At 40.9% G+C, this 12,761-nt stretch overlaps 1 protein-coding gene across 3 annotated transcripts in view; it reads right to left on the minus strand.

The window, feature by feature from the left end:
• Positions 1-4,090: 4,090 nt before the first annotated feature.
• Osbpl3 (oxysterol binding protein like 3) overlaps positions 4,091-12,761 on the minus strand; it is a 175,474-nt gene continuing 166,803 nt past the window's right edge. For all 3 annotated transcript variants that reach the window (XM_004626473.3, XM_004626472.3, XM_023709925.1), the window contains 4 exons: positions 11,541-11,688; positions 8,996-9,122; positions 6,313-6,435; positions 4,091-4,443 (listed from right to left, as the gene is read on the minus strand). In XM_004626473.3, coding sequence (XP_004626530.1) covers positions 4,347-4,443; positions 6,313-6,435; positions 8,996-9,122; positions 11,541-11,688 — 495 coding nt within the window. In that variant the 3' untranslated portion in view covers positions 4,091-4,346. The remainder of the gene's footprint in view (positions 4,444-6,312; positions 6,436-8,995; positions 9,123-11,540; positions 11,689-12,761) is intronic.

Raw genomic sequence — 12,761 nt, forward strand, 5'->3', positions numbered from 1 at the left:
TTATTCCATTCCACAAATGACTAGCTCACCTCCTCCCATACCTAGGTTATGTCCTTTGCAAAGTACTCCTAGCACTCACTAAAGTTCCATTTGATGCTATTGGTATACTTGTGATGCTACACAGCATGCTAGATTGCAGTCACACACATAAAGTCATTTCTCCGCATCTCTAAGGATATTTAAAGACGCACCTAAAAGCAATCCATGAACTTTGATTAAAGCCCAGCTTAAAAGAAAAAAAGTTATAAAAAACATTTGGTAGCACTGCAGGTAACCTCATATGTTTCTTCCTGGAAAGAACTAAGGCTAGAGCTTGGTTGTCCTCTTCCATCAACCATAAATACCCATAACCCAGAAAAATAAAGACAAAGTAGTCATTTTCCATGTTGTTTATTCATAGTCAGTTACCAAGAGCTACATAAGGGGATTAAACAAATTAACAGGAGCATTTGGGAAGCCAGAGGACCATGGGATAGAGGATGAGACTTTGACAGCAATTTTACAAAGTGTTAAATGAAAGGTTTACAAACATTCTTTTTCTTAAAACAATAGTATCCTCTGAGGGTAACAGGAGATAGAAATCATGATGAATAAAATAAATGAACCACTTCTGATTGTTGCATTCCACAAAAACAAAGTCTGCAATGGTGTTCTGCATTTCAGACTGTTATGATTTTCAGATATGAAATATAGATTTCCAACATAGACTAACAGTAACAGATTAACACAATGCAGAAGAAAATAAAGAACATGAAAACAGCTTGTCATCTGCTAGCAAAAATAGATGTTAATATCAAAACTAAAGACATTCAAATAAATTATGCCAAAATACTGTAGTTATTATTCCTAAGATAATATTGCTCCTACTCATAACTGAAAGGTTGGAGGAAATTCTACAATAGCTAGAAGCCATAATATGCAATACATGTAGTAGACCTACCCCAGCACAACAGCCAAATAGACACTTAATTGTTTTTCTTTTAGGCTTGACATCTTTAGTTGTAGAACAAGACTACTCATCAAAACTCTGGATAATACAAACAGAAGACAATGCCCAAAGCCCAAGAATTTAACTTACTAGAAATAATTAAAAGTAGGACATGAGAAAAGCAGCAGTCTGAATGAAGTAAACATTTTTTTAAAAATTCAGTTTGCACATTTTTCTCTCTTAGAGAGTCCTCCAGGTAATAATTAAAGGTGTGTAGGTGTGGGGGTGCTGGGACATTGTGCGCACTTGGCAGATAACTGTGTTGTTGACCTAAAGCAAGCTCCATCTGTTTAGTTAGTGTCAGAACCTGCCTCACTGCCAGGAGGTGAACTGCAGGTAGAAGTTGCACTGAGACTCTTACTGTTATCTGTGACTCAGGGAAACACCTACCCTAGGGCGTCTTTGGGCCTGGGAGCAAGCCCATCTTCTATGAAGACGTGAGACATTCATTTCTGTAATTCAGGGTAGTCAACAAAGAATATTCAGCATGCACTAGGGATGCCTGTACAAGGCTTCATTTCCAAGAATATGTGATTTATTGTAATTTTGGGATGGAATAATTAGGATTAAAATAGAGGTTAAAACATAGGTCTACAATGATGTGTTGACTGGCATTATTTAATGGAGAGACTCAAAGTCCAGAAAATTAAATTCAACCTCAATTCTTCCCAAACAATATCAAGTTTCTGGTTTTTTTATCTTAAAAATATAACAGTTCTACACATACATATTTGGTGGAAAGGAACTGTTAAGAGAAAGAAAATGCCATTTCGTCCTCTGGGTAGTTTTCAGATTCAAATAACATGACACATTAGAGAAGCCCTTTGTAAAGGTGCCGATACTGGCCACTGGTTTCAAAATTTGCATATAGTTTTGTACCTAATTTTACTTATTTCCACCCTGAATTCAAGTAAGAGTACTACAGAATTGACATTTGGCCCAGTTATACTTGTGATTCCAAAAGAAATCATAAAATTAATAGTAATAACAGTATTAGGACAATTAAAGAATTTCTAAGCAGTACATAATAAAACTCCCCTGACTCAGCTGTATATTTTATTTTTGCTGTCTTTTTCTTTTTGAGTCACATTCTGGAGCAGGGCTATTTAACAGCCAATGTCACTAAATTTCTACACTTATTCTTTTTTTTTCAGAACCAGTGATTGAACTCAGCCCCTTGCACTTGCCAGGCAAGCACTTATTCTACTAAGCCATCTCCCTAACTCCTCTACATTTATTCTCACATTGTGAAAACTAGATATGCTTTTCACCCTAAGTACCCTTACATTTACAGTATGCTTTCTCATGTCTGCAAGCCGAATTTGGATAAATGTTGAAAAGAAAAGAACAGGGGCTGGGGCGATGGCTCAGTGGAATAAGCACTTTGCTGGCAAGTGCAAGGGCCTGAGTTCAATCCCCGGTTCCGCCAAAAAAAAAAAGAAAAAAGAAAAGAAAAGAACAAAGATTTGGATTGTATTATTTAACTGCTTAGAAATGGAAATGCTACTCACATGGTGTTCATTTTGACATCTCCATAAAGTGGAAATCATGAATCCTATATTGAACGAGTTCTTTTAAAATGCCAGTCACTTGTAGTCTCTAGAAGGCGAGTGACCCACTTTAAATAACTTTTCATTTTAAACATGCATTATTGTCTGACTGCTTATTTAGTGTGACACTGAAAAATCATGCATCCTTTTTCCATTATTTATTTTACATTTCATTCATAGCATCCTATGTCTGTGACATTGTTTTTCTTTTTAAAAAAATATTTATTTATTTGGTTCTCACTACACAGCTTGGACTCACAGTGATCCTCCTATGCCTCCCCAGTGCTGGGATTACAGGCATGCGCCACCACTCCTGATGTCAGTGGCTGGCTTGGTATAGACTGGCGCAGCATGCAGTACCAGGGATCAAACCCCAGTCCTTGTGCTTGCCAGGCAGGTGCTAAGACCACCAAACTATCTCCCCAGCCTTGTGACATTCTTTAACTATCTAAAAATGTTTTCTGGAGAAATTTTTTCACATCATAACTCAATATTTTCTTGGGCTTTTGAGGAGAAGTCTTCACAATTAGGCTTTGGCTTTAATGTAATCGGGGAAGAAGCTAGAATTGCTTTGAAAATGCAATTCAACTACTGCTCAAATTGTGTTATTGTAATTTGAATAACACATTTAAAAAAGTTTCCCCTTTCAGTAGTATAATCTATTGAGACTGCTACAGAATTCACAGTGATATAAATAAGAAGAGAGTGTAGAAAGGGTAAGACACAGGACAACACAGAAGCATATCAACTCTATGTTTATCTATAAGGCAGATGGTCAAACTTTTTATACAAGATCTAAAATATGGTGTTTAATAAGAGGTAGAAAATACCAGAACAGTATTTAAGAGAAACATGTTCAGTTATTTAAAACAATCAGTTACTTTGCTAAACTTTTAGAAAGTCCAGCTGTTGTGTGGAATGCATTGTATGTTTTATAGTAACCCAGGACATACCATATTCCACAGGGATAGGGCCAAGCTGGATGGGTCACAAAGCCAGCGATGGGGGAGGTGGAAGAAGGAAATAATATCTTCATTTGTCGAGGGCCTAGCTCTTCCTAAAGAAGAATTTCCTACCATCTCCCTGGGATGCCATTAGGACTGGAAATTAATGGGCATTTCTCTGGTGAGGACAATCAGAGGGTATAATTTTGCACGTAAGGCAACAGAACTACAGGGAGGGACCCATGCAAGTGCTTCTCCCTCCACAGCGTTCCGCGTCCATCTTATACAGAAACATCCATTCCACTTCCTTCTGCCATCCCCTTCATCACTAAAATGCAAATCTTCTTCAGACTCCAGCACCAGCAGAATTGTTCTGTATGAGCAGTTCGAGAACTGTCTGAGGCAAAAAGATATTTCAGCCACCAAATTAAACTTGGCAGCTTATAAGTGGGTAAGTAACTCTGGGTGCTCTTACTTCTTAATGCACCTGGGAAAAGTTGATTTTTTTTTCCTCCAACATAATTTTATAAGGCATAAATTTAACTTGAATTTTCCCTAACCTTTGGGAAATTAGTGTTAAAGCTTCTTTTTTAATCCACACATTAACATTCAATCTTTCATTTTTATTAAACAGTTTATATAAAAAAGAAATATCAAGGTGTTCCACATTCATATAAACAATCATGATAACACTTGAAATTGCAAAGACACCTACTGAAGAAAATATAGACTTCAATACTTACAATGTTAGGCTAAGCGCAAGTGATTATTCTGGATAGTACCTTTTACACATATAGACAAGGGTGCGCTGCTTCCAGAAGCAAACACGGGGTACATTAATGTTCTTTTTTTCTTCTTTGCTTTTCACCACAAGACAGGATGTTCCAATTTGGAAAAACCAAAATCTTTTCTAAGTTCCAAGTAGGTGCCATTGCTCACCCAAGAATCATCGCTGGATTTCCTGTGAAAGGCGAAACAGTTGCTTGCATGCTCTTTAAAATACAGCCAAATCCTCTCTCTCCTTTCTTCTCACTCCTCAACCCCTCTATCCCACACCACCCCTATCCCCAGCCCATGGTCTGCCTTGATGGAGACTGGGACCCTGGAGCCATTTTGTTATCTCTGGCATTAATTTCTCAAACTTCGAGGCTGTGAAAAGTGGCGCTTCTGAGAGGACAAATGGAGGAATATTCTGTTGCATAGATATTACAGCTGGATGACAGTCACCCTCTGTGGCGTAACTATGTAAAATTTACACTTCAACTAGGTTGTTCATGGAAGGGCAAACTTACATTTAAAAAAGTATTGGAAGGAATGAAGAGTACAGTCCTAGTTTACTATTTTTTTTTAATAGATAGTATACTATATAGATGAAATTTACAAAGGAATAAAAAGGGATAAAAGCTAAAGATTTTCTTCCTGGCCCTTCCTCCCAGCCTCTGGGTTCTTCTCCTACAGGCAGTGATGCTATTGTCTACACTTTTTTCCAGAAAAAAAATCCACAAATGTGTGCCCATGCATGCGTACCCAGATACACCACACCCCTCTTGTTTTTACGCAGTGGTAGTCCTGGACAGTGGTCCACCCGTGAATATCTGATGTAACAATATGTACTGGTGATATTTTCCCATCAGCACAGTCAGCGGGGGACAGGAAACTACAGCCCAGAGGTCAAACTCATCATTCTTTGTATCTCTGACATATTGTTTATTGGAACTCAGCCCTGCCCATTTATTTAAACACCCTCTGTTTTTGCTTTTTTTGTTTTGTTTTGTTTTTGCCAAACAGTAGAATTAATTGCTTCTGAGACCTATGGCTGCAAAATCAACAAGATTTATCATCCACTTTCATAGGAAAATTCTGATGACTCCAGAGATAGGAGACTCCTCGTTTCATTTTTAAATAGCTGCATCATATTCTACACATTGTCATAACTTAAGATTTTGTTTTGTTTTGTGTTTTTTGAGGCACGGTCTTACTATGTAATTCAGGCTGCCCGGGCTGGCCTCAAACTCCCACTGATCCTCCTTCCTTGGCGTCCCATTACAGGTGTGCACCACCATGCCCAGCTCTTATGATTTTGTTTCAAAGAAAAAATAATCTAAAACCATCTGGAGCCCTAATCTTCTACTCAGGAGCGTACAGGTCTCATCTGAAACATTCTATAGGGCCAGTAATCAAATCACGTCCATTCCCCAAACAGTATGAGTTTTTTTCAGCTAAATTTATTTTTTAAAAATTTAAGTCTATTTTAAGATCCTCTTGGTGGATTTGATTTGTTTGGTTGAGACAAGGTCTTGCTATGAAGTTCTGGCTGGCCTCAAATTCATGGAGATGCTCCTGCCTCAGCCTCCCAAGTACAGGTGTGTGCAGCCATACCCAGCTAGCAGGTCATTTATAAAGTAGCAGCAAATGTTCCAAATCCAAGCCCATGGGTATTGGAGCTGCTATCCAAGAGTTAGACCACTTGGAATTCCATTTTGGTAACTAGTAGGATGACGGCTAATTATCTCCGTGACTGCACAAAATACAAGCAATCTAAAATAAGCAATATGGCATCCATGTGGGTGGCCAAGCTCAGGCACATATGTGATCAGCTGGCCTGATGTGGGGGCTGCAGTCTGCACTGAGAACTCCCCTTCCCCTGAAAAGCACTGCAGGGCCTCAGACAGACAGCGAGAGGTGGGCAAGGAGGACAGGAGAGCCACTGAGCAGGGACCCCAGAGGAGCTGGCCTGGCGGGTGGGGTGGGCTGTTCTCTTTCTCCAAACCAGCACCACGAAACACTAGCCCCTCTTGGCCCAGGACGCCTCGCCGGTCTAGCCGTGCACCTGAAAAACCGCGGCTGATGCTCCATGTTATGTTCTTCGAGGACCCGCCGCCTCTCTCTCTGCTGCTGCTCGATCCTCTGCTTTTGCACTTCAGCTTCTTCTACGTTCCCTTCTTCTAGAAACCTGCGTCATTGATGAAAAACATGAAGAATATTATTTCCAAGGAAACAAAACAATTGTTAGTACTAAACTTTCATGTGTCCAAGACTGGATATTCAAAATGTTCTTCTACAACTACAAACCCTCCCCTAACCCTGAAACAGTGTTTTGAGATAAAGAGGAACGATATTATTTTATGAATTGGTGATATTTACACAGTTCAAAAAATTTATCCATGGAAGCAATTTGGGACACTCTTTTTTGTTTTAGTATTTTAGGACACTGTTGACAGGGTCTCACTACAAAGATTGGCCTCACAGTGATTCTCCTGTGTTCAGCCTCCCAAGTGCTGGGATTACAGGTGTGCGCCACCACGCCCAGGCTCAATCGCTGTCTCAGCGTCCCCCAGGAACGAGGCCAGATCAGCACGCTGGGGATCAAACCCCGGCTGCTGCGCTCTGCCTAAGCAGGCGCTTTAGTCCACTGAGCTATCTGGCAGCCCTGGGACAGTCTTCCTCTCTTTCCTGTCTCCAATTCTACCTGTTAAGATCTCATTCTACCCCTTTCAACCATTTAAAAACATAAATGGTAGCATTCTGTATATACTATTGATTTACTTTGATTTTTTGCTTTGCTTTACTTTTTACTTAAACATGAATCTTGAAAATGTTCTTTTATGTCTTTTTTGTTTTTCTTTTTGAGATGGGGTCTTGCTATATATATAGCCCAGCCTGTCCTCACACTTATAGTGACACTATTGCCTCAGCCTCCTGAGATCTGGGATTACAGGCATGTGCCACCATGCCCAGTTTCAGTATCTTTCCATAGTAAGGGCCAGCGAGATAGCTTAGCAGACTAAGTGCCTGTTTAGGTAAGCACAGGGACTGGGGTTCCATTCCTGGCACCAATGCCACACTGGCCCTGTCGCTAGGCATGCTGAGCCAGCCACAAGACCGGGCATGGGGGCGCAATCCCAGTGCTGGGGAGGCTGAAAACAGGAGGATCACTACAAGTGCAAGCTGCATAGTGAGACCCTGTACCAAATGCACAAAATTTAAAAAAAAAAATCTTTCCATTGTAGTACATGATGCTGTTACTTTTAATATCTGTAAATTATTCAGTTAGAGGATTATAGTTTAATTTAAATAACTCCCTAAAAAAAAACCAAAACCAACTCCCTATTGATAACTACTTGGGTTGCTCCTAGTACTTAATGTAACAACACTGCAGCTACAGGCTTTGCATATATATTACATCTGGAAAAGAATACTGTAGGAGAAATTCCTAGAAGTGAGTTTGTGGGGCTAAAGGATGAATCTGCAGTTTTTATCATAAACTACCCTTTATCTGGGTTATAGCAAGTTATGTCCCTACCAGCATGAACACCTTCCCCCCTTGCCTCAATGTATAACAGAAATGTATTTTCATTTGGTTTTTAAGGCTACAGGGTGCTCAGGGTCTCACTACTAGATAGGACTTGTGGTGATTCTCCTGCTTACAGCCTCCAAAAGCTGGGATTATAGGCGTGTGCCACCACGCCCAGTCTCAGTTGCTGTCTCAGGGAGCCTTGTAGGCAGGGCCGGGACAGCACTCTGGGGATCGAACTCCCTGCCCCTGCACTTGCTTGTAGGTGCTTTAATCCACTGAGCTATTTGGCTGGTCTTTCATTTTCTTTTTAAATAAAGCCAAATGTAGACATCTTTTTCATTTGGCTTCTGGATTTTGAGTCTTAATTAGGCCTAAGAGAGAGTGTTCTCTCCATTTTACAGAGTAGGAAACTTGGATTAAAAATTATCATACATCGGGGTGGGGAGATGGCTCAGTGGAACAAGCGCTTCCCTAGCAAGCGCAAGAGCCTAAGTTCAATCCCTGGTTCCGCAAAATAAATAAATAAATAAATAAATAAATAAATAAATAAATAAATAAAATTATCATACATCACCCAGCTTATTAGCAGTAAAGTCAGTGTAAGTAGTTAGATTTATTTAATTGATTTATTTACTTTTTGTACAGGGTCTCATTACGTATATCGGACTTGTAGTGATCCTCCTATTTCAGCCTCCACAGAGCTGGGATTCCAGGTGTACGCCACCACACCCAGGCGTGGTCACCAGCTCAGTGTGCCCAGGGGCGGGGCCAGTGAGGCATGTGGGACCGGGGATCAAACCCCAGTCCCTATGCTTGCCTAAGCAGGCGCTTAGTCGGGTGAGCTATCTTGCCAGCCCTAGAAGTTAGATTTTAATACACCAAAATAATTTAAATTTGAGGGGTCATGGGAGCTGGATGCTTTGTATTTTTACAAATACACAGTAAGGTTTTGATTATTGTGCATGGTTTAACTCTTTAAAATAAAGACACTTTATTAGAAATGGGGCATCACTCATCAAGGCCAGCCAGCATGAGCATGGGAGCTGGCCTCTCTTTCCTCTGAGACATGATTATTTACAGCCCCCTGCAGCTCTACTTTCCTGGTGACATCGCTCGCCTCTCTCAGGCTCCTCTGCTGGCCTGGGCACTGTTTAATAAGGCCTTTTGTAAAGATTTTTTTATGTCTCTGGAAAAAAGATCTTTTAAAAACTCTTACCTTTGGTCTGGTCTAAATCGAGTGTCAGTAGGTGGCAATAAAGACTTTGACAAAGCATCCATTTCATTTAACTCTAATGCAAACTGTGTGAAGCCATAATATTGCTCGTAGCCTTTTGGCATGGGATCTGGAAGAAAAATAAAGCATTCATCCCTCATTTGCCTTTCATTGAGGTTACATTTTAATTCCATCATCTTCTGCGTCTCAGAATGGCTAGTTTTCTTCTCTCAGCTCTAAAGTGTTCCATTTTTATTAAAATATTCTAACAAATACGTGTTGAATATTTCTTTAAAAATTTTCTCCTAAAGAGATACAACCTCCTTTGCTAGGTTCGATAGCAAATTTGTACAATTTACACAGTGTTGTGAAGTTTCTGTACAGCTTGAGCTATAAAATAATTTACTATTAAAATAACTATGCCAAAAGAACACTGGGTCTATTTTTTCTGACCAAGACTCTCACTCTAGAGAATCTATTTTTTATTTGAGTGATGTCACACTCTCCTGAAAGTACATAGTGCTGTAAATAATAAATGGTCAATAAATGCTATTAGGTTTTTTTATTTGTTTTGTACTCATTATTAACTTTATTGAAAATCAATAATTATATAGCAAATTAAAAATTGTAGACAAATATTGAAATTTGAAAGATATAAGATGTAGACAGAGTGAATTTTAGAAAAATATTTCTGAAATGAATACATGAGATTAATAATAGATTGCACATTATAAAAATTATTTACAAATTTAAATGAATACTATTCTTTTTCTGCATCCCTGCATTTCTTCTCACCAGTCTTGTTCCCTATAGTCTTTCATCTTTAACTTTAAAACCCTGATGTGTATTGCCCTAAGTTAAATTCCACTAAAACTCAGGCTATAAACATATGAGTCTACATATCAGGTTAAGAATAAGTGCTTTCTTGGCAAGCACAGGGCCTGAGTTCAATTTTCAGTTCCGCAAAAAAAAAAAAAAAAGCAAATGTAAACTAGTAAGACCAACTCACAGCCTCAGCTCTGATTCTTCACATGCAAATGCTTTCCCCAGACTTTCCTGCAGATCTACTTTCTAAAGATTTAGCTGTCTTCCCCAGCATTAGTCTGACATTCCTCATAGTTCAAACACAAGAGTAATAATGAAGCTTCCCGCTAGGTCTCCCACCAGTGCCCCAACTTCCAGAGTGAAAAGAGCGGTTCTTCTTAGAGATGGGGAATCTTCAAGGGATGCTCACAGGAAATGCCGAAATGTGAAGTCAAGGAATAGCAATGCCAACGATTTCCACAGGGTTCCTCTGTCAAGGTCTATAATGCCTGGAGAGCTTGGTGCTGTCCATCGGTAAAACATACTTTGAACAAAGGAGAGACCATCCCAATTGCAAAATGTCATGCATGCCTCTGAAGGAGGAAGGCAATCACAGACAATTTACTACAGCTTCCTGGAGACCTTGGTGATGGTGGGAGATGTGGCTGCCATCCACTTTAGGAGACCCGTGCAGCTGCCTGCTCTTCTTTTCTGTCTCGTCCCTGCTAAGGAAATACTGATTCTGCTCAGGGAGCATGCATCTCTCCCAGGGGATGAAGCTATGTCCATCAGAGCATCCCTCCCGCCCACTCTGCTGCTCATGATTGGTTCAAGAAACAGGTTTGGATCCACTTCAGTCTGATGTGATGTAAAGACGTATTTGCTTGGGGATCCTGAGAAACGCTGCATCTCTGAGAAACAGGAGGCATGTGAAGAACATGCTCTTTCGTCCTCTCTCCCTCCTTGCTTGGGATGCAGCAGAGTGGGGACAGGATACTGAGCATGGTAACCACTTTATGCCCACAGTGGAAGCAGGCACAGTAGGAGTGGCAGAATATTCCCTCAGTGCTCTGTGTCTTGACATGGGCAAGGTGAGTACCCAGCTGAGGCCACCAGCTCTTACTGACAGTCAAGCAGAGGCAGGCATCCTCATGGTTTATGACACTAATAGAGTAGCTTTGCTTTATTTGGTTTCTGTCAGTCCAAAGAATTCTATGATCCTGAGGTGGACACAGCTATGGTGATAATATGTGTGGGGATATACCACAAAACATGGGCTGGCCCAGCCTGTCCCCCCCTCAGCTGCTTGAAGGACTCAGTGTCCTGGCATCATGGAGGGGAACAGGATGGTCTCTGGTGCTGGGTCAACCCAGGGACTCCTCACTCTTGGGAAACCCTCAAGTCACTACTTTTTTTTTTTTAATCAACACTTTTTTCTTTGTTCTCACTCTGTAATGGCTTCTTGCACTCCAATGACTTTTCTTTAGAGAGCCCCAGACAGTCCTGGGTGTGGGCTCAAGACCTACACTGCCCATCATTTTGCATTCCAGGGTTAAGAACCCAGGACCTCGCAGCCCACAACTAGGGCTGTTGAGACAGCTGAATGAATGAGAGAGGGGCTGATCCTTCCAACCTTGTTCAAAGCAGGAAGAGGCTGAGACTTTGAGCAGAATGGATTCCCCCTGCACCAGCCTCCGCTCCAGCCGCCCTCACCCGCCTGAGGCCCCTGGGGCTGGAGACTCACTTGCTCTCCACACGCACGTGGACGAGGAGGCTCCGCCACTGCAGTAGATGCTCTCATGCCACTTTCCAAATAGACGGAACACAGCTTGCCCACTCCGGTCGAATACTGTGCCTTCGATCTCGTGGGCGTTAGTGCTCCAGTATTTTGCCTAGGATGCAAAGGGAGTTAGGCAGTACTTTGGTTCCTGCTTCTTAGAGATGAAGTAAGCAAAAAGTAAAGCAAGAGAGTAAGAGTCACTGCGTGCCTTATATCACTTGCCAGTACTGGACTCTACGCTTTTCAGTTGACCAGAAAACAGCCTTTCCAGAAAGAATGGCTATCATAAAGAAATCACCCAACAACAAATGTTGGAGAGGCTGTGGGGAAAAGGGAACCCTTCTCCACTATTGGTGGGAGTGTAGACTGGTACAACCATTATGGAAATCAGTGTGGAGACTCCTTAAAAAAACTAGGACTGGAAATCCCATTCAAACCAGCTATCCCCCTACTGGGAATTTTCCCAGAGGAACTGAAAGCGTCATATCATAGTGACATATGCGTACTTATGTTTATAGCAGCACAGTTTGTGATAGCCAGATCTTAGAAACAACCAAGATGCCTGTCACATGTGGAATGGTTGAAAAAGATGTGGTATTTTTATACAATGGAGTATTACTCAGCTATAAAGAATGATAAACTCAAAAATTTCATATTTAAGTGGATGCCACTTGAAGATATAAGTAAAATAAACCAGACCCACATGTGTAAATATCGTATCGTCTCCCTAGTTTAAGAACTCAAAAGAGGAATTACATATAGAAAGGTACAACACAATGCACTGTGTTAATTATTGAAACTGTCCTACCAATTTGATTTGAAACTGTCTCATTGCTATTTGATTCTCAATAAAATTATGGGGGGAAAAAGGTACAACACAAATAAAAGGAATGCAAGAACTTGAGGATTTGACAATGAGTGGGCAAGGAGAAAAGCTGGGAAACATGACAGGGGCAAAGCCATGCATTTGTGCACACAAGATGGGTGGGTCAGTGGTCCTGGGGGACATCAGCACATTTTTAAGACTAGCGGTTGGCTGGGGAGATTCTCACCCTGACTAACTGTCTATGCTGGTGCCTGTGAGCCAGGCGACTGCACTGAGGATGGCAATGTGTAATAGAGGGGGTCATGCTTGGAGTGCCTGCCATCCTGGTCTTCTAAATATGTACTTCTTGTCATGACATA

The sequence above is a fragment of the Octodon degus genome, unplaced genomic scaffold, assembly GCF_000260255.1.
Source record: "Octodon degus isolate 3935 unplaced genomic scaffold, OctDeg1.0 scaffold00015, whole genome shotgun sequence".
Classification (NCBI taxonomy): domain Eukaryota; kingdom Metazoa; phylum Chordata; class Mammalia; order Rodentia; family Octodontidae; genus Octodon; species Octodon degus.